At 44.5% G+C, this 24,141-nt stretch overlaps 4 protein-coding genes and 1 long non-coding RNA gene across 8 annotated transcripts in view; 2 read left to right on the top strand and 3 right to left on the bottom strand.

Annotated features, from left to right (window-relative positions):
• The first annotated feature begins 397 nt into the window (after positions 1-397).
• Positions 398-4,849, top strand: tigara (TP53 induced glycolysis regulatory phosphatase a). Its single transcript, XM_035156033.2, has 6 exons — positions 398-549; positions 1,430-1,467; positions 1,553-1,674; positions 1,838-1,915; positions 2,015-2,125; positions 2,892-4,849. The coding sequence occupies exons 1-6, from the start codon at positions 512-514 to the stop codon at positions 3,273-3,275; spliced, it is 771 nt and encodes a 256-aa protein (XP_035011924.1). The 5' UTR covers positions 398-511; the 3' UTR covers positions 3,276-4,849.
• A 354-nt stretch (positions 4,850-5,203) lies between these two features.
• On the bottom strand, positions 5,204-7,469 carry LOC118109163 (fibroblast growth factor 23). The gene is made up of 3 exons (XM_035156034.2): positions 6,724-7,469; positions 6,366-6,469; positions 5,204-6,267 (listed from the first exon to the last, which is right to left on the bottom strand). The coding sequence occupies exons 1-3, from the start codon at positions 6,938-6,940 to the stop codon at positions 5,869-5,871; spliced, it is 720 nt and encodes a 239-aa protein (XP_035011925.1). The 5' UTR covers positions 6,941-7,469; the 3' UTR covers positions 5,204-5,868.
• A 1,146-nt stretch (positions 7,470-8,615) lies between these two features.
• On the bottom strand, positions 8,616-17,060 carry LOC118109164 (fibroblast growth factor 6). 2 transcript variants are annotated; one of them, XM_035156035.2, is made up of 3 exons: positions 15,885-17,060; positions 15,141-15,248; positions 8,616-12,722 (listed from the first exon to the last, which is right to left on the bottom strand). In XM_035156035.2, exons 1-3 carry the CDS (start codon positions 16,225-16,227, stop codon positions 12,526-12,528), a joined length of 648 nt encoding a protein of 215 aa, XP_035011926.1. In that variant the 5' UTR covers positions 16,228-17,060; the 3' UTR covers positions 8,616-12,525. The 2 variants fall into 2 exon arrangements, with proteins under 2 accessions (XP_035011926.1, XP_035011927.1); XM_035156036.2 differs by having other exon boundaries at positions 15,145-15,248; positions 15,885-16,780.
• A 68-nt stretch (positions 17,061-17,128) lies between these two features.
• On the top strand, positions 17,129-22,275 carry LOC118109165. The gene is made up of 2 exons (XR_007032698.1): positions 17,129-17,553; positions 21,100-22,275. It is a non-coding gene; the product is annotated as an uncharacterized LOC118109165 (long non-coding RNA).
• LOC118109158 (solute carrier family 45 member 3) overlaps positions 17,974-24,141 on the bottom strand; it is a 32,056-nt gene continuing 25,888 nt past the window's right edge. For all 3 annotated transcript variants that reach the window (XM_035156027.2, XM_035156029.2, XM_035156028.2), the window contains exons 5-6: positions 21,075-21,340; positions 17,974-20,983 (exon numbers count right to left, since the gene is read on the bottom strand). In XM_035156027.2, the coding sequence (XP_035011918.1) occupies positions 20,546-20,983; positions 21,075-21,340 (704 nt within the window). In that variant the 3' untranslated portion in view covers positions 17,974-20,545. The remainder of the gene's footprint in view (positions 20,984-21,074; positions 21,341-24,141) is intronic.

Here is a 24,141-nt window from a genome sequence, read left to right on the forward strand (position 1 = left end):
TTATTCTGACACTTGTTCTTATTCTTACCCTAATAATTATACTTACTTACTTATTTAACTTGGCTTGACCAGAGTAAAAAGTTCTGGAGACTTGTTACTAATGAGTCTTAAAAGCGTCTGTGAAGGGAGAAAGAAGCGACATCTGCCCTCTAGTGGCCACATGCTGTCAGAGCAGGATTTGTTTTATATATCATTAACAATAATCACATGTATTTGATTAAAAAAACAATTCCTCAGTGAATAGAATTGATCACATGATGTGTTTGTAACTGTATTCAGCCAATCAGAGCAGAGGAGGAAGTGGATCAGGTCCAATCTTAGTCCATAAATAATCACAATAATCTTTATAATTGAGTGTTGTATTAATTAATGGTTTATTCTGCTTGTTGCTCGTGCGGACACACATGGACTGATCCACTTTATTTCCGGGGGACCTCGTGCACGGCTGCAGTTTTATTTAAAGGCCAGGGAGCGAGCAGCTGAGGCGCGCCCACGTGTGTCGTGAACCAGCATGAGGGCTCTGAGGTTTGGTTTAACTCTTGTTCGACAGTAAGTGAGTTTAAAGACAGTTTGTCATGTTTGTATTAGTTTGAACTCTCTCTCTGGTCCTGTTGTGTCTGTCTGTGTCTGTGTCTGTCTGTGTCTGTGGACCTGAACATGTCTGGATACAGTAACCTGCAGTAATCTATTACCTCTTTCACTCTATAGTTGCATGTCTCCATGTTTTATGTGTGAACTCCATGTTGCTGCAGCACGTGTCACGTGTGTGTGTCGGGATCAATAGATACTGGAGCGTCTTGTATTACTGTAAATAAACACACGTATAAATAAAGTTTTATAATAAAAAAAAACAGTCTAGTTCAGGGACACTCGGGACATTCAAGTGTTGTGCAGTCTGTGGAGGCTGCAGTACCTCGGAATGACCGCCAGGGGAATGAATGAATACACATGCAGGTGGTCAGATCTGTCAATCAATAGTATAGTATCAGTTTGATATGATAATTAATATATGAAGTTAAAACAGTATTTATTCCTGTTTTTGTTGTCACTGTTCAGACTAAATAAAACTTTTCCTTTAAAAGGTTACACAACATTTAATGCAAAGATAAATGATACGATAAAAACTACAATCCAGAAGAAACATATACAGACACTATAGCATAAATAATTCATAAATCAAGTACATAATTCTATAAGATATGAGAACAAAGGCAAAAGTACAAATGATTAGAAAAACAATATAAAGACAAACACATTAAGAAAACACTGAAACAAAACACACACAAACACATACAAATTAGCGAAATTAGAAATTAAAAAAAACAAGTTATTAAACAAACATCAACAACCTGTGACGTAGGAAACTATGAAAAAGGACTTTCATCGTTTTCTGGCATTTTGACTCTGATGCATCTTGTATTTCCTGCAGTGGGGAAACACGGTACAACAAAGAAGGTCTTCTACAAGGTACGATTCAGAATATCTGTGCTGAGAAAATCAAAGCAGTTATTCTCTTGTCTTTTTCTAATAATCATTAACCCCCTCCTCCCAGGTCAGGCTATAGATGCTCCTCTCTCTGAGGTCGGGCTGCAGCAGGCCGAGGCTGCAGGCCGCTACCTGAAAGACGTAGAGTTCAGCAACGTGTTCGTCAGTGATATGCAGCGAGCTCAGCAGGTACATTCACATCGGGATTCAGCTCACATACATTATATATATTTCCACATCCTCTCACTTCTTCTCTTTAGTGGTGTTGAGTTCCTGAAAATTTACGTCCTCTCCTCTTCATCCGTGTTGTGGCTCAGTGATGTGACGAGCTGGTTCTTTTCTTTTCTTCCAGACGGCTGAAACAATCATGAAACACAACAGCAGTTGTTCTTCTCTCCAAATGGCTCGGGAGCCTTTACTCAAAGAGATAGTGAGTGACACGTCTTCACAGACATTAACAACATGTCTCAGTCTCTGTTAGATCATTAAAGGTCTGAGTCACTGAGGTTAATGACGTGTTGTTCTCCAGAGCTTCGGCATCGCAGAGGGTGGACGACTGCAGGATGTGAGAGACATGGCCAAGGCAGCGGGTCAGACGTTCCCAGGCTTCACGCCACCAGGGGGCGAGACTCCGGAGCAGGTGAGACAGACACTCAACCTCAACCAGAAGTTTATTTATTCATCAGCTGTGTAACTTTAGTGCAGACACATGTTTTAATGTGCTTGTATTAATATTCATGCATCTTTGCATCTACATCCTCACGCACGATTACATCCAGTGACATACGTGTGGTTTCAGTGTCCAGGTGCAGTGTGCACACATTACCAGTAGGTGGCAGGAAACACTCACCTCCACTGTCTCTGAGGATGTAACCTGCTACGTCACTGCCTCTTTGCATCTTTGCATCTCGCATGTATCTGCTGGAGTGAATCAGGGTCAAAGTGCTGTCAATCAACTGCAGAGTGTCTCTGAGTAAAGAGTCACTCAGCTTTGTGACACGGTGAGGAGGGGGGGTGTTGTATTACAGAGATTTCTCGTCAGGCCTCAGTTATTAGATCTTGGCTCTGGTACGTGAGCAGCACATGATGAAGGTGATGATGATGATGCAGATGTACAAAGATAGATTTGACGTTAACCACTGAGGCCTCCCCCCCTCCACCGGTTACAGGTTGTTGCATCAGGGTGAAACTGGAGTTGGCATGTGGGTGTGCGGGTGTGGGTGTGTGTGTTTTTGACAACGGAACAGTGTTGTGTTGTTTTGAATTTAACAACCTTTAACTCGAATCCCTCACCGTTGCACGTAATCCCGTTTTTTTTCTGTGACGAACATTGTGTGTGTGTGTGTGTGTGTTTGTGTGGAAAGAAAACAAAAGACACACACGTAACCGACTTGTGCTCTGCTCAGGTGAAGGAGCGGGTCAAAGAGTTCATGGAGAACACGCTGCGGCAGATCGGGGCCGAACACTGGCACCGCAGCACGGAGGACGAGACCTGCCCGTCTGCCGTGGAGGGGAGAGCGGACGACGGGGTCAGGGGGGTCCCGGTCCACGCTCTGGTCGTCACACACGGGGCCTACATGTGTGTGGTGGTGCGCTACTTTGTGGAGGAGTTGCTCTGTTCTTTGCCTCAAGGCTCTGACAGAGCACACGTGTTCTCTTTGAGTCCCAACACGGGTCTGTGTCGGTTCGTACTCAGCGTGAGGAAAGAGGAGGACAGGTTTGAACTGTCGGGGATTCGCTGCGTGTTCGTCCACAGGGCCGACCACGTCAAAGAGCTCGTTAAACAGTAGGAGCAGAGAGAGGAGCGATGGGAGAGCAGAGAGAGGAGCGATGGGAGAGCAGAGAGAGGAGCGATGTGCAGGAGACGGTGGAGAACAGAAAGAAAAACCTCTTCAGACTTAAATTGTTATTTTAAAAACATGTATTTGATATGTGGAGAAGGTCAAAGGTTCTAGTAATGTGAGTAAGAGTCTATGTAAAGTCTGTGTTTGTCTGTTATTCGGCAGTATTACACCAAAACTACTGGTTTACCACAAAACATGGTGGTAGGATGTGATGTGGGTCATGAAAGAAACCACAGAAGTTTGGTGCAGGTCCTTGGTTTTTCTTTTTTCACTTTCTTTAGCATTGTTCATTTCTGTTGATTTCCCAGAGAACATTTCATGAATCTTGATTGAAAACGTTCAGACACATTTATGCAGTTTGGTGCGGATCCTAATTCAAAATCTGGATAAAGTGAATTTAAATGTGGTTTCATTAAGAGATTTCAGGGGGAATTTTTCTAGAAATAATACAAAGATCTTTATGAAAAAAGTGTTGATGTCAATGAACACGTGGATCTGGACAATGATCTGGATTTTGTGAATTGAAAATAAGTATTTTTAGGAGGTTGATGTTTGTTCAGTTACTGAACGGTGACAAATTCAACTATATCAGTAAACTGTTCACAGTGTTTTACTGTGAACAGTTTACAGAACACATCTATGTTCTTGGTGTATGTATCTGATTCAATACATGTAAATGCAATATGGTGATGAAGTGGCCGATCAGCCTGGACGGAGGAATGTGTCCCTCTAGTTTTATATCTGGAGCTCACTCACCACAAAGTACAGTTCACTCACATTTGGAAACACAGAGGAATTATCAGGTAGAGCATCAATAAAGATAGAGCATCTTTATTATTATGCTAAATGTTAAAACCTGCTTTATTCCCACGGTTTGAGCTCCTTCTCTAACCTCAGATAGTTTGTGTTGCAGGCGATGTCATCATCACTTGTTGCTCATTGCTGTAAAAATAGGAAACTCTGTCCTCTAATGAGTCCGTGTTTCTATTTTCGTCTTCCGGCCGCTCATCTGTGTAACGAAGGAAAACAGCCGAGCGGCAGCAGTGTTGACTTTTTTGCAAATCAGTGACTTTCTCATGAATTAACACTTTGGGCAACAGAGAGACAAACGCCTGGCGACACCTCGTGTGTTGCACTGGAGCCGGTGTGCACGGCTCCTCTACCGCAGTTTTCAACTAAAACTAAAGTATTTACAGTAGAAAAACTTTATTCATCGTGTGCAATCAAGAGAATAGACAGGATGTGACCACAGGAATTTACTGTGTGAAAAACTCGTAATTGAAAAAGACTTTGTGATGTAAAAATGAGCCTCGGACTCAAACACGTCTCTTTGCTGCACAGTGTGAAGCTGTTGTGTTGTGTTTCTGTGTCATTGTGTTATTTGTGGAGACTCGAGGGAAAACGTCTCCTCCTGATAAAACTGCTTCTCATTTCTTCTCCTTCGCAAGATGTTGTATTTAACTTTTTAAAAACATATCTAACATGAATATTTCACATCAGTAAACATGCTTCTTCATTTACATTGTCTACAGTTATTGGAAACTCATTAGTTCATCTGGACAATATTGGTCCAGGTCTAATATTTACCAATTGCATAACCAATAGGTTGTGTGTATAGAAGTCATGTGATTTATTTTTGAATAGTTTGGAGGGAAAAAGCCTTTTGCAGCCGTTTGAAGTTTGGTGCAGTTCTCAGTGTTCGAGGCCTCAAACATTTCAAAAGTTTATCTCCAATAATTCAAATGATAAAATGCTCATTCACCACAATAAACCTTCACCACCAATTTAAAGGAAATGTGAACGAGGAGAGAAAAAGACCCACTTTCATTAGTTTGTCATTGTGGGGACGCAAAAATACAAATAAATAGACAATCCACAGAATAGATGTTTATTTTTCCGTATTAGAAATAAGACAACATGAAATATATAAATAATAAAACAGTAGAACTAGGGTCATTTAACACATTTCAATAAATAAATATATTTTTATTACTGCGACTGTTGGTGTCCGGCACCTGATATAATTGGATCCAACAATATGCACTGGTTGTTTTTTCTTTTCTTTTTTTTCTGTATAAAAATTCATAATTACTTACAGATTATACTTTTTTTTTTACATATGCAAAATAAACATTGGCCCACATCTGATCCGGGGTTTAAAGCTCACCCCACCTAAGAGGTTAAAGGACGACAGGCCACTGGACCAAACTCGTCCCGTGATTATGTCGAATGTTGTCTGCTATTCAAACAGTGATGTAACAGGGTTTGAGTCCATTCGCTCGTGGAAAAGCTCCAGAAAAAAAAAACACAACTCAAGGGTTTGATGAAACTCTTTGTCTTTTCTCAGAAGCTGTGAAATATTGACTTCTCTCGAAATGACCTCTAACGTGGGCCCGACTCCAGCGGTCGTCTGCCGGTCGTCACGTGGCTCTGACGCTGCAGGACGAGCCATCTACCGACGTCCATCACGCAAACAAACAACAATCATAACGACCTGCCCCCCCCCTCCTGATTCAGTCACTTGATGAAGTTCAGTGTCTCAGTCTTGCTCGGGCCGGTCTGCGATGTTGGTCTTGACGGGACTGACGGGCCCGTTGTGTTGGAGGACCCTCAGGGGGTCGTCGCAGGAGGTGATGGTCTCCTTGGACACGGCCCCGGCCTGGTCCGGCTCAGGCTGCCCCTGAGACGTCTCCTTGTGGTCTTTGGCAGAAGGGTCGGGAGGCGAGTGTGTTCTCAACGGATCGGAGGGGTTCACCTCCTCGCTCCTCCTCTGTCTCCTCCCCGAGGGACCCAGGAGCGTCCCCAGCTGCACCGAGGAGGCCTCAGCCCCCTGCGGTTTGAGCAGCTTGCCGCCGGTTGCAGAGTAAAACACGTCCCGGGGGTTTGTCAGGTCCAACCAGATGCGCTGGAAGAGGCAATCTGCTTGGTCCTTCTGCCTCTGTTTGGTAGAAGCAGACAAATGCAGTATATTTACAAACCGTTTTTTCCCCCTGCAGCCATATTTCACTTCAAGAGCATTGTGAGATGACCACTCACAGAGACGTGCAGCTCTCCCTCCAGGTCCACACAGAGGAACCGTTTTCTCCTCAAATCAAATATTGACACAAAGTTGCTTGTGTCTGTTCTCACTGGCAAAACAACTGAAAGAAAACAGGTTCAAATGTGACACTGTTAGTTCTAAAAGAGAAAAACTGTGTCACTGATATTTCTATACGACTCTTTATATATAATGAGAGAAGGTTTAGAAAAGTTTCAGAAACTTTTAGAACGTGTAAAGCATGATATTGCTCTGAGAAATGAACTGGATACAAATTTAATTAATTTAATATCGATCAGTCTTTTAATTTTCTCAGAGCAATGAAGTCATTTTGAGTGAAATGAACCCAGCACTCACCCAGAGACTCTCTGTGAACGCCTCTTTTCATTGATCCACTGAGGTCTATGTGGAGCCGAGCCGGACCAGCCGGCGGGTCTGTGCGTGTCCCCCTGTGCTCGCTGCTCTGCCGGCGGTGTGGTCGCTGCTCGGGCGAGTCCCGGGGCCTCGGTCTACAATCCACCAGTACAGACACATGTACGGCTGTCAGGAGGAGTGAGAGGAGCGCCGGGTGCATGGTCAGCCGGGATGCTGGGCTCGCTGTACTCTTGGCTGCAGCAGAGCAAGTGTTCGGGATGGTTGTGTGAGTGTGTGTGTGTGTGTGTGCGTGCGGGCAGATAGTGGAGGAGGAGGAGAAAGTCCAACAGGTCTATTTAAGCACAGGGTCAATAAACTGGCTAACTCATTGACCAAATGACCGAGAGCCTGTTTATCCGTGGTTAAGGGTTGCCTGCGTGCAGATTCTTCCAAGCTCAAACCACTGAGACACAATCTGATTAGTCATTGCTCTGATTGGCACCTGCACATTCAAAAATACTTCTTTCTCTGCCAAGATGGAAGCATCAAATTTACACCTCTTTGTTCAAACCTTAAAAAATACATCTGAAACAAAGATTAAAGTTGTAAGGAGTCTGGAGAAGAAGGAGGAGGAGGAGGCAGAAGATGTGAGAGGATGATGGAGATGGTTTATCATCAAGAGAAAGAAGTGAACAAACCTTAATTTATGAAGCTTCTTTGAATTAGAAAATAGAAAACCCAACTGTGATCAATGCCACAGGCCGGAATACGACATGTGTACATTAGAGGGATGAATCACTTGGTGCGTGTGTCACAGTTTGCTCACGGATGTCCAAGCTGAGTGACTCATACTTTGCTTATTAATTAATTGTCCACACTTCCGCCGCCTCTCCCTTCCGGTCACTGATGTGCACGTCCTGACCTCACTGTCCCTCTGACGACTCTTTATTTAAGTCCCTGAAAAGGGAGACATTCTGTGACGTAAGACTTTTTTTTTTTACTCCACGGCAACAACATCCAAGCAACACATTCAAATGCAGTACGAGGTTTTTATAAACTGTTCGTGGCACATTCCTGAGAAGCTGCGAGGGCAACTTGTGATGGTTTATATTTACAGTCTGGACGTGAATCGGTATTTAGAGAAGCTGTGAAAATGTAAACGCCTACTGCAGCGCATATTAATGACCAGGGGCTTAACTGGAAATGTTGAGCCCCATCACACGAGGAAGAAGTGTTAAGGCGGCAGCAGCAATATTTTATTTATTGATGAGGACAGGCAGCAGTGACTGGAATGAGGGGGCATCACTTTATTTTGAAGGTCTCCTGTTGTTTCTTAAAATCAGGCGTTTAAATCCAATATTCATTTTCATTCCTCATCAAATCTTATTTCTACAGCTCATATTCACAAATCACAATTTGGTCTAATATGGATTAAACGTCTGAACAACATGTGACATCCTTTGTCCTTCAGCCTCGAAAAACTTCCATGCCTCATGTTTGTATCGTTGAAAACTTTATTCTTCATATTGACTTAGTTTTTGTTAATCACGTGCAAACTGTACTCAGACTTATTCTGTCAGTCTGCTGCTTTAGCATTTCATTCAAATTCATTTATTTGAATTGCACTGATTAAACAGACTCTTTATATCTGTAATTACTTAAAGTATTTAAACTCTGTAGAAATCAATGTTTCCACTAATTCTGTTTCCAGCTACATTTACTGCAAACGTCGCTGTCGTACTGTACATGCTGAGTCTCACCAGTAGAGGGCGCCGCACACCAGCTCATCCTCTGGAGGTGAGACATCTTCACTCCAGCTCATCGTTTCTCTCCGGTCTGTGTCACTCAGGGTCGAGACTCGAACATGTGACTTTAAAGCAGGAAATAACAACAGCTTTTACAAAACCTCTTTAATTATCATCTCAGGAATACAGTTGACTGCTGTGCACAGCACATACGTACAAAAATAAAAGGAAAACCATTTGCAATATAGTATTTTACTTACTCGTCATCATATTTTTTTTCAGAAACAAAATGATTGGAGAAGTCTGTTGTTTCAAACTAATTTACAATCATTTCAATAATCGGAACTAAGGCAGAAGGTGAGGTATATGTTAAAAAAGAGGAGGGGGACTCAGAGGAAGCACTCTCCCCTCAGTGCAGGAATAGAAAACTGAGAGAGAAACACAAAGGCTGCTGGCACACAGGGACACACACACACACACACACACACACAATCACAGACACACACACACACACAGATCCTCCCACAGACCTCCAGTTCCCTGTGAACCAACACATTTTAAAACCAGCTGAACAGGTATGATGAGCACAAATGGCAAAATCCAGACACTGGATCCTTAATCAAAAAGTGGTGACACATACCTCGTCCATTCAGAACTCCACATGCATGATTGGGGGGGGGGATTAAGGAAGTAAAGGTTCATGTAGAAAAGATGACATTTTTACTTCACCGTTAACGATGCACCTTCTCTCAGTCGCTGCTGAATCACATCATACAACCTTTTTCTGTTTTTCTGCCGAAATAACATCATGCAAAAGCTGCGGAGCTCGTCGTGTTTCCTTCAGACGTTCAGTTCTCGAGCTCTCAAGCAGATCTAAGCTACGCTGCTGCAGGTGTAAACAATATCAACGTTCATTTCACACAGTACCATTGCATCTCTCATGTCTGGAGGAGCCACTGGGACTTTGCCATTTCACCATTGTTGTGCTGACAGTGTCCTCTGAAACATAATAAATCAAATAAATAGACAGTAGTCGACACCGACTTGTCATCACCGCAGGAAGGTGTGATCTCGTGTGTCGTCTTGTTGTGATGACAGCGTCACGAAGGGGGAAACAGCATCTTCCCCCTGCTCAGTAAATTGCACTCAGTTTTAATAAAACTGCACCTTTTTGTACATTTTGACAAATCAGCCCCAAAAATGTTTTAATAAAAACTTCTCCGACCGATTCTTCAGTCCTGTGATATCGACCCAGAAAAACCTCCAGGTGACGTGATGAAGGCTGATCAGTCAGAATGAGTGATAACATGCTCGAGGCCCCAAAAAGACAAAAGAGAAAAACCCCCAAAACACAAATGATCAGTGCTCAAAAAGAAAAATCTACAAACATCACAAAAACATCCTGGTGGTGTCAGGTCGTTCTCTTGAATCACAGTATTCACACAATGTTCACTCGAGTGTCCTTTGTCCTGGAAGCGTTTGATTCTTGTTTGTTTTTTTATTATTACGTGGCCTTTTAGCTCCATTCACCAGCAGCTCAAACCACAGCTTCTGAGTTCACATCCCCGTCCACCGAATTGATCTGATACCATCTCCACTGTTGCGTTGGCAGAGACGTAACATGACAAGACTCACACACACTCACACACACACACACACCATCACCAGACAACTGCACAATCGTCTCTGCTACTACACGGAGGCTGGAGCTTAAAGGGCGTAAACCATCGCTCACTGTGTCAGTTACAGTGATGTCAGACCGGGCATGAGGTAAAACACTGTGGGATAAGACGGGAGCTGTATCTGACAGAGTCTTGCTACTTTTTCTAAAACATATTTCACCAAGCTGGCCTGGACCGGTACTTTGCTATTTACAGTAGAGTATTGCAGGTCAAGTAGTGAAATTTCAAAATAAAAGTCAAGATCACCTCATTTCAGCATCACAAACACACAACCCCCCCCTCTACAGTGCACATTACAAGACAACTCTTGCCGAGCTCCTCAAAGTTATAAGTGGTTAAAGATGGACCAGAAAACTCGCCGGCGTCGGGGACACAGAGTGGACGCCGGCGGCCTACATCTCCGACCTTGGTACAAACGTTGCTCAGACGAATGGGAACAAGAATCCCGTGGCCCCTGCGCTCACTGTGTGACATCAATAGACGAGGGGCCCACAGGTCTTACGCTCGGGTATTTGAACCACGCATGATCCGCATCCTTGGCAAGTTACACAAACAACGAGCGCCACATGCTTGAATCCCGAGTCCGCTGTGCCTCATCGCTATCTTCAACTCTGCCAGCCCTTTGCCCTCCTCCCCTCCCCTCCCCTCCCCCCCTCGTCTCCACACTGGAACACTACAGTCTGACAGAGAAGCGCAGGCAGGGCTTTGAATTCAAGTATGATTGGCTGCAGACATCAATCCTGAAGGAACATCTTCCTGTGACCCTTTGGTTCACGGCTTTTTGCAACATCGCTCATATTCTTTCACGAGACGCCTCGGGGACCAAACTGGATGATGCACCAAAAGCTTAAAAGTCTGGGATTCAATAATCACCTCAAATCATCCGACAGTTCCCTGAAGTTTTGTTCACAAATTCTGGGATCATGAACTCTCTCAAAAAACTAAACCGTCTTATTTACAGTGAACTGACTAATCAATGACGTCCACTAAGTTGTGCATGAGCTCATCATCGTAAGTGCCAAATATCATCAAACCCCTGTGAAGAGTCAGGGCCCGGTCGCAGGTCAAAGTTCACCAAAGTTGAACTTCTCCACAGGAAGCACATGTTCGAAGGTTCGCCACTGAAACACTTGGGTACGTTCTATAAAGTCAATATTTTCAAAAAACAGATTCTTTAAATCAGTTTGAACCATCAGCAACAAAACGTCAACGACAGACCAGACGCACCAGCTCAGTTTGATCAGAGGGAGAACGACACACACACACACACACACACACACACACGGAGGACATGTCTCTTCAGTGTCTGGTCTCTGATATTCTGCTACACAGACACCCCCGATTAAAGACGACCCCCACCCCTCAAACTAAACAGCTCCTAAACTGAGCAAATCCACAAACATACTTAAAAACAAATTCAAGCCCACACATACAGCACACACACACATTTGTGAAAGTAAAACCTGGGATTGTCGAAGCTCCCTTGGACATGATGTTGGGGGGTGGGGGGTGGGGGGGGTATTTGAGTGCTCTAAATCCAGCCTTCCATATTAACAAGAGGCTCCACTGGGTCCTGTGCAGCATAGAGTCTCCATTACTTAATTGATCTAATTATGGAAAGAAAATAAAGCGGAGAAACCTCTGGCCCTCTAGGAATTGGGCCGGCGGTGTCTCTGTGAGCGATGACTTGCGTTTCACTCCTATTTCTGACCTGAGCACCACTTCTCTCTCTCGCATGCAAGGGGTGAGGGGGCCGCAAGTAGGAATTCAAGGCACCGCCTCCTCATGACAAAGCAAGAAAAACAACCGCCCATATTTTGGCAAGTGCACGAGTTGCCCCTGACAGCGACGGACACAATCCAACGGGGAAATGTCCCAAGTTCTTGACGGATGACAACAAAAATATTTCTTTATCGAAAAACACAAAAAATCTGTAGAAAGTTCATGCACACGTCTTCCTTCTTCTTCTTCCTTCTTCTTCTTCCTCTTCTTCCTCTTCCTCTTCTTCTTCTTCCTCTCCTCCCTCTTGCTCTCAGGATATGGTACTTTGAGGTAATAACGTATCCGCTTCATTTCCAAAAAGGAGGACCTGTCGTCCCCTGACACTCAGCACTCCAGCACCCAAAGGAGACCGAGGGGACAGATGACGCCTCTCCGTCTCCGTCACGTCACAAAAATGATGAAAATCATAAAAGCAGCAAAGAATGGCATTTCCATAGTTTTCCTAATACAAAGTCAGCTACCCAAATATACATATAAAGTTTGAATAAATACTATCAGATATAGTTGTATTTCTTTCTTGTACAGTCCGCTTTGTCTTTGTACGTATGCGGTGTTCGTGTTACCTGGGAAATAATCCACATGTGCAAATCAGTTTGTTATTGCCAGTTTTTGCTCGTCATATTCGGGGTAGGAAGTGCGTCACAGTCATGGCCGTGGTGGCCTTGTTGCCCCTCTTCACGCGGCCGTGCTTGCTCAGTGCTATGTAGGAGCCTCTGTAGACCAGAGACTCGTAGGCGTTGTAGTTGTTCGCGAGCAGGCTCTCCTTGAACTTGCACTCGTCGTGGAAGAATGTCTGTGAGGAGACAAAGAGAGCAGACGTCAGGTTAGTGAACAGGCTGACGCTTTGATGAGAAAACAGTCAGAAGCTCTTTGAAAAAAGATTCTGAGAGATGCACAAAAATAAAGAGATATATTTAGATGAGACACGAGTGAACACGGTGATAATGTAGAGTTCTTTGTTCTGACTGCTCAAAAGACATCAACTGTTCTGATCATCCAATAAATCTGCTGATATTTAGCAAAGAAATGATTCTTATTTACAGAAAAACACACTGAACATAAAAGAATAGTTTCATATTTAGGAGAATACGCTTAGAATTAGAGATGAAATCTTTCTCATTAGAGCCCAAACGATATGGATGTTTGAGGCCAATTATTCTTATCAACTGTACTTAAAAATAAGAATCAAATTAAATTTGAATGTCAAATTTTTATTATGAATCCTTTATATGACTAAAGAAGTTCTTACTTTGCCGTAGGAAACATTCAACTTTACATTAAAATGTTAAAAAACATTCTGGCTACCACCAGGTCCAAACCTTTCTTTGAATAATGAGCCGTCCCACACATATAACCACAACTTATTATTTATTTTTACCTTTGGACAGAACCAGACTAGTTTTCCCACTTGTTTCCGAACTCTAAACTAATCTAACAGTTCCCTGACTCTCATCTGCAAGAAGAACACACGACTGTTTATTCTGAAAATGTCAAACTTCAAACCAAACCCTAAAGAAACAGACGTTATCAGGAGGAGTTCAGGTACAAGAGCAACACTAACATCTGGTCTCTGCTTCCCACATCAAGTCCCTTTATATTCCAAAGCTTCTAAATATCTGCCGGTATAAAAACATTACGACTGCTGAGCTGACTCACACAGCGCGCAGCAGCAAAAACTGTCCATCAGAGAGCATTTGGCCTAATTCAATCTCTTATCAGATCACCGGCCGGCCTGCGAGCTAACGCTTCATCACTCATGACCAGATAACAGACTCACATTCAGTCTGTCAGATATGTCGGCCACAGCGAGATAAGCAGCGGCCACGTGTCAGCGCTGCTAAACACGACGTTTCCTCCGCCCACTGAAACCCGACATTCATATACTAACAGCTGCAGTCGCTCTGGAAGAAAACTACGTCCAAAGTTTATCTCCGGTGATTCTACAAAGAAACTTCTATCTTTGTGGATCTAAGACTTCAAGTTCAACTTTAAGAAATGTGTTATTTCAAACCATGAAACATTACAGTTGATCTCAAACCACAGGGGTTATGGTCTCACCCCTGGGTCTTCGTTGGATGGTTTGTCAGTTTGTGAACATGATTACTCAAAAACTACTGAATGGATTTCCACCAAACTTGGTGGAGCGATTGGACGTAGGTCAACAGAGAATCCATTTAATCCGGTTCAGGGGTCGGATCCAGGAATTCTTTTGTCACTTTCCGTAACATTGCAAGACTTTTCAACATTTCCACCATTTACCAAGGGAACAATTAATGGATCTCGATGAAAACAATCTGACATATTGAAACATCCAACACATTCAGCAGCAGGATGAAGTTTCAGCCTTCGGGAACTTTAATTCATCCAATAAGACGGCAAATTTTGAGGAAGACTCGGTTGTACTTGTATTGTCATTATAACTCTTCTGAGAGTTGTCACAGTTGTTAACAGGGTTACTGTCTGTATTCAAACCAATAAAACTTAATGCAGCGACAAATACCTGTCAGTTATAGATGTGTGGGGACAACTGTAAACAGTAGGAATATGTACGTATGAGTTATTGGAGGATTGTTGGACATTAACGACTCTGACTATTCTAACTGTGTGTGTATGTGCACACAGTACCTGTCAAACAAACATGACACTATAGCATTAGATCTAAATGCACCTGTCATACTTCAGTGTCAGGTGGTTGGACGGAGGCCTGTTGGTGCTGGTGACGTGTGAGTGCAGCTCAGTGTTGGATGTGCTCAGGGCTCAATGAGCCCTTTGCCTTTATGATCGATTTCCTTCTCTGCTGACAGATTTCTTTGCTTCAGGGGGGTTTTCCCCTCTCTCTCTCTCTCTCTCTCTCTCTCCCCACACACACACACTGGACCTCACTACAGGCGCGTGTGGTTCAAACCCTTGCATCTGTTCCCCTCATCATTATTTACCCACAGGCCACCACGGCCGTGCGCACACGCTTTAAATAGAGCCTCAGAATTTCCCGATGAAATTAAAATGTATGGATTTTCTCGCAGCGCGTAATGGTCAGATCCCCCCACCCCCCCCCCCCACCTCGCTGCTAACAGATGGAGCAGGAGTCCCATCCTCAAAAAAAAAAAAATATATAGACATGGCACCCAAATGAAACACAAGCAGCTCCAGGCTGTGTCCTATTTTCTGCCTCCTGTTATTTGCTGGACAATAAAGGAAATACTGTGCATACCTACCGTTCCGTATAACCTCCCCCGGCTGTTCATTGCGACGAACAGCTCGCTCCTCACCCCGTAGAGGCTCACCACCCCTCGCTCCACCGTGGAGATCTCTATCAGAGCTGTGGGGGGGGGACAAAGACAGTCACATTAGAGTCATAGTAATAATAATAATAATTAAACACTGACCCTGGCTGATTGTTTCCTGCAGAGCCATCGTGCTCTCTGGGTGTAACCTTGCGGATCCTTGCGCACAGCGCGCAGAGCCTTTGTTCCGCATCCTTCCCCCCCATCTCCGCACGTCAGGTGCGCGTCAATTGAAAGCGCAATCCTGTGGCTATTTGGCAATTAATGTGCGTTGACGTGCACGGCCACTGGTCTCTGGACCGCCCTCACAGGAGAGAGGAGGGGGCTGCTGCTGCTGCTGCTGCTGCGTAAAAATAAGTTGTGTCTAAAAGCGTCCATACATTCATGTCATGGTTGAGCTCTGGGGGAGAGGGGAGGAGGTGGGTGAGGGGTGTTAAGTGCTGATGGATACTTGTTTTAATAGATTTGTCTTTTGCAGTGGGAGAAATCCAGCTCCCCCCCACCCCCCCAGAGAAGGATGATCATGCAGGTTAATAGAGGGGATGCTCATCACACTCATGCGTATTGACCCTGCCTCTCTCTCTCCCTCTCCCCCCCTCTCCCTCTCTCTCTCTCTCTCTCTCTCTCTCTCATGGATATTGCATTAACATCGGTGGAGGTGTAGAACTCACTGTACTGGTTTTCATTATGTGCACCGTTAATCCTGCCGTCGGGGAGCACCTGCAGGTGAAACCCGATGCCCACGTTGCAGTAGAGCCTCCGCACCCTCTTGATGCCCAGCAGGTAGTCCGTCTCCCAGTTCTGCTCGGGCTTCTCCCCGGAGATCCCCAGCACCGAGCGGGAGAACAGGGTCTCCCAGCGCGTCTCCACCGAGGTGGCGTTCGTCCTGCCCGGTAGCGGGTACGCCGACACGACCCCCAGCAGAAAGCCCAGGAGAAGCGCCGCGGCCGGCGTCCGGTGCGGCGTGCCGGCCTCGCAGGACATACTGACGCGGAACCTTTGCGCAACGGCCATCCGGTTTACCTCCGGACCACGTGGTGGAAATTAATGACCCTAAAAATACCGCTCCTCTTGTTTTGCTTCCTTCGGCATGCCGGCGGGTTATTCTGGGAGCGCGGCGCGGGGCTGCGGGCGTGAGACGCGAGCCCCGGTGCGGAGGAGGAGAGGAGACGGGAGAGTGCGCGGCAGAGCTGGAGGTGATGGTGATGGTGATGTCGGTGATTACCATGTTTCGCAGCTCCTCCGCGCCTCTCTCTCCTCACACACACGCTCTCTCCTTCTCTCTCTCTCTTTTCTTCCTCCTCTTCTTCTTCTTCTTCTTCTTCTTCTTCGTCCCCCTCTCCCGGCAAGAGTTGAGAATGAATCCGTCACCACTCACCGAATAACCCGGGTTCACCCGTGCCAGGGATAACGCATCCCATCCCATGACATCATGCTGACTCCGCCGCCGGGATAACACAAGGGAAGAGGGAAGGTGCTGACAGCAGGGAAACAGCAAGTGTGTGGAGAGTTGGGGGGGAATCGGCTGCTGTCACTGCCGGACTGGAGGAGGGAGGGAGAGCTTATTGGTGGCGTTCAGCGGCCGTGGGACGCGATGGGGACGCTCCCAAATTGGGTCGGTGGTCATATGTCTGTCAGGCCGCTTCCTTATTTAGAAGGAAGGTGTAAAAACAGGCCCACTTGTCACCGGAGACAAGTGGGCCGCGGCTCTGCGGCGACGTTCAGGAACTTTCCCCCTAAAAACCGGCGTTTTTCTGCTCCGGGAAAAAACACAAGATCACACCTCGGCCGGGACACGTGAGCCGGCGGCGCGTCAGGAGGCAAAGATCAGGGTTCAGGACCTCGGTGTCGGCCGGCATCCGCCCTGCTGACGTGTCCTTGAGCAAGACACCAGCATGACATGAGTCCCCCCCACCCTCCTCGGAGGCCCCGAGTGGCATTCTAATAAAGTATCATGTTTTTATAGGCGCACTGTAACCCCTGCATTTCCCCAATGGTGGATTCGTGAGGAGTGCGGGGAGCAAACTGGAGAGGCTCGTCATGGAATGGCGCACACATTGTCCGCGTGCCATTCCCTGCAACATGAAAGCCTATCGTCTTTTCCATGTAATAGATAATGCCACCAGCAGCATGCCCATGCGTCAGCGGGGCCGGTGCAGTTGCGCACCAGCAGCAGTTTCTCCAGTTACCCAACATCTCCAAAGGATGGCACCATTTCCAAGGTCTTAAGACACTGGGCAGCCGTCTCTCCTCAGGAGCCTCAGACCAACCTGCATCGACCTCTTCATCCCTGGGCCCTTCACTGAGGCCCCTGCTCGAGACTGACCTTTAATAAACCTGGTAAACCTCTGAAATTACAGGGTCCATATGAATAATCCTGGTAAAACTTGTGAGATTTCTGCAGAGGTTGTGGAGCGGCTGTCGCTCAGGGGGGCTGCACAACCACTAACCAGAGGGTCAGTGGTTTGATCCCAGTCTGGCGGATTCCTCCAGCTAAAGTGCCCTTGGGCAAGATAAAGAATGGATGCACTGTATGGATGTGTGTGTGAATGGGTGAATGGAAAAACTGTACCGTGAAGTGGACATTTTATCTTGCAGACCACTCATAAATATCAAGAGTCTGATCAAAATACATGTCAGACTGAATGATTGACAATTATCTGAACCAGATCTACTGACATCTTTATGTAATATTTAGTTCGAAAGTAAAATAATGACGAATAACAAATGTCGCTCTCAGGAGAATACAAGGACAACATCTCATTGACAATGCAGCTCTTTTATTTTGTATAAAAATCTATTTGGTAACTGCATATTTATACACAACATGATCGTATAATGAAAATGAAATACAACTTTTTTGTTATGGCTGAATGCATTTATGACAATAACACAAAATAACCTGATTAATCACATCAGAATATGTCGATTTCTGGCCTTAGACAGTTTTTTTTTTTTAAATCTTAAATCAAATAGAACATTTGTTTTAGAAGAGCAGGGACTGAAAACACCTCCACCTACAGTGAGCGTGTGTGAAGTGTTTATCCGTTAAACAATAAATCTCTGATAAGAAGAAACAAGTGGTTAAATAATTCCCAGATAAAGCAGGATTGACACAATGACGAGGTTTCTTGTTTGCGGCAGAAAAGAAAAAAAGGAAGCAAACATCTGAGACCTGGTTGAAGACCACAGGTGGAAGTTTTCTGCAGCTGATTCGACGCGTACGTGACAGCAGACACCAGCAGTGATGTAACCAAAGCTACAGGATAAAGAGGGGGGTCATGTTAAATTAAATTATATTCGAGGATGATTCTATACCAACATCTATACAAATAATTTATCTCTTTCACAGAAACAGCCTTCACCCTCGCACCTACGAAAGATGCCACAGAGGCCAATAGCTTAATTTCCGAGCTATTTTGTAAGAAAAGCATAATAAATAAAAATATATGTACAAAAATGTTTGAGAAAATGTACAGGCACTTGTACAACAACCGTTTTTCTTACACTTCAGCTACTGCGAGGCAACGTTTTCCTGTGCGTTTTAGAGGGGGAGAGGCGAATTATCGTTATTATTTTCTAAGTGTTTCAACTCAGCGGTGGCGTCAACATGACAAAACAAATCCTCTGCTGTTTTTACTCCGCCCCCTGCTGAGTGCACCTCGGGGCAATAAGATCCTTCAGGACTGTTTGAATCTGCTGAACTGAACTCACCACACAGCCCGGATACAAAGGGCTCGAATGAACTCACGCACCAGTTGTAACACAAGCGCAGTGTTTGCATCAACTGGCCGGTTTGAAAAAGCTCAATAAGGCCACGACACATTATAACATAGAGCTTCACATTATTATAACCAAATGTGGAAAGAACTGCACAGGCTCCAGTCCTAATAAATTTGCCTCGCACTTAAATAATTGTAATTTTACTTTCTCACTGTTTGTCCTCCATGTTTTACACACACACACACACACATACACAAAGACAGACACACACACAGACACACACGCTAACTCCAGCTTGGCCTTCAGCCCACCAATGCCTCCCCTCACAGTATTTTCAGTGACCGAATGTTTCCATTTGCTGCCGGACGTTTTTTGGTCTTTTCAAGAATAGAGCGACCTCCTCTCAGACATCACTCTTCATCTTTTACTGTTTACACACAACATTACACTACAAGGCCGCAGATAGACTTCCTGTTTGAGCACAAGTATGCGTAGACAACTAGATGTGTCGTAAACACATTTGTTCACAGAGTATTCCACTGAAGGGCACAGCACAGAACTCAGACTTTATAGAACTACCGGATATGCGTGTGGACACTGGAGGTCACGTACTGGCCCTACGCTGCCCTGTCGGACGTGAAGTGTTAATGTGTGGGGACGTGCACCAAACGATGCACCAAACAGACTCAGCCATGATGCGTACGCGTAGTTCAAAGCAAGTTTATCTCTGGCCAGGGACCATGTGGACTTCGTAGATTGTCATTTGAGAGAACATAACGACACGTGGAGGTTTAGGCAGCGGGGAAAGTGGCACGATGACCGAATGGGAAACCAGAACATACCTGAGTCCTGATCAGAAGGATCAGGAGGAGCGGTCGGCTAAAGGAGACGACTCTTGATTATCCAGACAGAGGACGTTTGATGCAGTAAACAAATTCTTTCTCAAACCACCGCCGTCGATCATGTCACCTCAACAGGTTGCATAACTTAATTCCCATAGGGACGCACAGTAACTTTGTTTTCAAAATAGTTGCCGTAAAAACTGTTCTTTCAGTAATAGCTTACATTTAGGAGGGGAAATATAGAAGATGAGGATAGCATCAAAGTACAGCTGAATATTAAAAGCAATATTCTCCCAATTTTACACACATCAGGGTAATTTTCTCAAATCCACTGACTGAACCAAATCAGTGTTAAATACAGACTGTAATTTAAGAACTTGCGGACAGAACCATAAAACTCATAAACAGGTTAGTAGCTGTGTATCTGAGGTTGGTGAGTTCTACAGTAAATCTGGTACCTGAGGAAAATGGACAGGAGAGATGTCACAACAAAAAGGTCTTTAGGGAGATTTCTATAGAATTCAACAGTTTTCAGAACGGAGACTGTTCAGCTGGCAGGTAACGAACCCCCGGCTGTAACGAGGAATAGTTTCTATTATTAGCCACTTTCACACCCATTTCCTTTAGCTTTCATAAAAGCAAGCACACGGTTGTGGAGCAAGGCATTCTGGGAACAGTAGTGCACTGCTGAGTTCAACCCATGAAACCTGAATGATTGTTTTTGATTAGTTATGATTCAATCACTCCCACGTCTTCCGCCCTGAATCTCAGCATTTGAGGTCCTTTTGGTCAAAGACGATATGACTGGCCAGGTAGATGGCGACGGCACCGAAGATGGCGGAGCAGGCGATGTAGGCAGTGACGGACTGAGCGAACTGAACGATCATGCCCATGAAGAGGGTGGGGAAAACCTGAGAGAGGAGGAAGGTGCTGTCCAAGATGGCAAAGTCCAAACCCACGCCTCGTTTCTCGAACTCTAACTCCCCCTCGTCCTGTTCAGTGCTGCCAGAGCTGAGAGAGGAGCCGTTCTGGCTCGGTGGGGGGGGGTAGTACTCGTAAGCGTCCTGGAAGGCATTTCCGTACGGAACCCCCGTTTTGTGGTTCAGTCCACCCTCCTCTTCCACAGGGGTCAGGTACACAGAGTCCCGCTTGGTTGAAATACCATTTGTGTGTATGCTTTTGGGTTTCCTTTTTGGCATAAAGACCTGAAAACGAAAGAAGAAAAGAATCGACTTATTAATGATAGTTTGTCTACACAGTAACCTTGTGTATAAAGTCTTTAGGATATGTGTTTACCGCTTTCTCCTTGTGGTAATGGCAGGTGAGCGTGTACGGCAGAGTCTGCAGCGTGGCATACGCGTAGCCAGTGAGCGCTGCCATGACAGTGACCAGGACCACACTCTTGGACAGGCAGATGACCAGAGCAGAGAGCGTGAAGCTCACCATGCTGCTCACGTACACCCAGCGGGAGCCAAAGTGCCGAACCAAGCGACTCATGGCCAGGGAGAAGAAGGTTGAGGTAGCACACTGCAGGAACAGGCCCAGGCTGCCCATACGGATACCTGAGAGCAGAGGGAACCACACATTACAACCAGGAGGTTCACAGCTGTTACAGTGACGGAAACTCTGTCCTGTGTTTCAGAAAATATCTCATGTTCTGCCTTTGTTGCCTCCGCTAAGGAAGTTGTGTTTTCACCTGCAGGCATTTGTAGTTTGATAGTTTGTTAGCAGGATAATGCAAAAACTACCCAATTGATTTCTATGAAACTTTGTGGAGGGGTGGGGCATGACCTGAAGAAGAACACATAACATTATGGTGTGGATACAGATCAAGGGGCAGATCAAGGAATCATTAATTTCCCAGAGAATAATTAATGGGTCTTGATGAAAAAAAAAATCTGGCATATTAAAGGCACTGATATTTATGAGTGAGTCTAATTCCGTGCAGATCCAAATAGAAATCTGGATCTACAGAATGTAAATGTAGTTTGGGGAGATATGTGCTCTACTGAGTTTCTTTCTATGAACACATCTAGTGAAGTACAGCCACACTGATTTTTTAAGGTGATTCCCATATTAGGAAGTGAAAAATGTCCAATATCGATACATTAGCTGATATATAAATATATATATATACAATTGGCCATGATTTCAAACATGTTTTTATAAAACTCTTATGACAAAAGGGAAATTGAGGTTTGACATTTTAAAGTCTAACCAAAAGCTTTATTATAAATAACTAGAAATAAAAAGAAAACACAACCAAATATATAGAACTTGAATTCAGAAAAGAATCCCCGGCAAAGATCCGGTTAGAGAGTCACTCACAGAGCTGCTCAGCACGGAGACACATCACAAACATCATTAACCTTAGATAAATCCTTGAAAAACCCAAGAGGCCGGACCGTGTTTACCGAGGCGCCGTGCCTCCCGGCCCCGCGTCTGGCCCGGTGAGCCAGCCAGACAACAAACGTGTGGATGAGGTCTCACCGACAGGCCGAGGCAGGAATCAAAGTTCAAACAACATCGGATGAATTCGTGTTCCTGACTGCATCAAAATATTTCATTCCCCAAATCGACGCATTAGCAGTTAAGTCAGTGACAGATTATATTTTTTTGTAGCGATGCATCATGTCTTTTTTCACAGTGCGATGTGACATTTAACTTAAGTTTATTTGATGCACCACAATAAGCTTTTGCTATTGGAGCCCCCACACTTTACACCTTTCTGTCCACTGAACTTTAAAAAAACGTTCTCTTTTCGAAACCCTTTGGGGATGTTTGATTGGTGTTTATTTGTTCTGTTTTTATTTGTGTTATTTTGTCCAATGTCCTTTCAACTGTTGTGTCTAGTTTATTTAATTTCTTGGTTTTATTTCTTCTTGTAAAGCATTTTGAAAAGTGCTTTATAAATCCAGTTTATTATAAGAAAAGGTATAATCAAAATTCTTGCAACTTTTACTCCTCCAGAAATAAACTTGATGTTTTTATGCTTATAGCTGAATTTCCCTTCTTCGTTTGAACTTGACCTTTCAACTTCGAGTGGAATTTGCAAAGCAGATTTTCATCTATCGACGAAATCATACAACTCAACAGTTTTCAATAATAATGAAATCTTTCAGATGTGTATGTTAGTGCGGGATTTTGTTCACTATGGTAAATATGTCCCCACTTTTCTTGTTTATCCCCACGTTTACCCCTTAATGAAGTTTCTGAGTTGAAGTAATAATCCACGGAAGCCGGACTCACTACATGTCACTGGACTGTTTATTTATCTCAGCCCATTATCGGACTGATATCTCTGCTTGATCACAGCGAACAGCGCGGGTCAGAAGTTCAGGAGTGTGAAAGGAGTACGTGGATCGTATTACTCTGCTGAACCCACTTTACAAACACTAGGAGAGGCTAATGAGGACTGAAATTCAAGCCCACAGAGACATGAGACTGAGTCAGAGTGTTACAGGAGAGCTGCTTCTCCGGGATGGGAAGGTGGCTGATACTGGAACACGAGCCTGAAGGGTCCTTTCTATTCAGTGCAACAGTTCCCAGAAGAAATGATCAGAAAAAGGCTTAAAAACTGAGTAGAAAAGCCGGTGCAGCTGTGAAACTAGACACAAAGCAGATTACCTGCGGAGGAACATCTGCAGGCTGAATGATGTGGTTAAATAACATCCTCCGTGTTTCAAATTAAACAAACACGACTCAGACAGAGTTCAAAATTATGCGGTCCGGCCGTCTACCTGGCTTGAATGAACATGTTCTTTGTGTGCCGATTCCTTGACATTAATTCTTTGTGAGTGTGACATTCCTTATGGTCCAGCGAGCACAGGGAGCGGAGACAAGAGGAAAAGTAAAAAGTAAACAAAGTAAGGGGGAGAAAGAGTGAGGTTTTCTCCATGTTTTATTCAATGGATGGAAGGATGGATGAAAATGTCAAAGGAAAAAGGGGGAAAGGTGAGAAGGAACGGTTGTGAACACGGTTTAGAGGATGAGAAAACAGGTGAATACTAGCAGAAAAGGTTTGATAAAATGAGTGGGGAAGCTGAGAAGTACAAAATCAAGTAAAGAGAGATGAGGGAAAAGCGAATATACTTAATATACTTAAAAAACCTGCAACCTCTCAACATGGGGCAAGATGAACGTCCTCACATCTGTTTACTTGCTCATGTGTTGTCTATACAGCAGAGACACAATCTTCCTGTAGCATATTTGACCTTTTTACATCACTGACACAACAGATTTGTTCAGGTTTTAACAGAAGTGTCTAAAGGTTATATTACGGTGGAATCGTACAGTATTTCTAAGTATTTGTAAAGGTTCAGAATATACCTATACAACTGGATTAGTAGTCACTAATCCTGCT

Source organism: Hippoglossus stenolepis, chromosome 5, assembly GCF_022539355.2.
Source record: "Hippoglossus stenolepis isolate QCI-W04-F060 chromosome 5, HSTE1.2, whole genome shotgun sequence".
NCBI lineage: Eukaryota > Metazoa > Chordata > Actinopteri > Pleuronectiformes > Pleuronectidae > Hippoglossus > Hippoglossus stenolepis.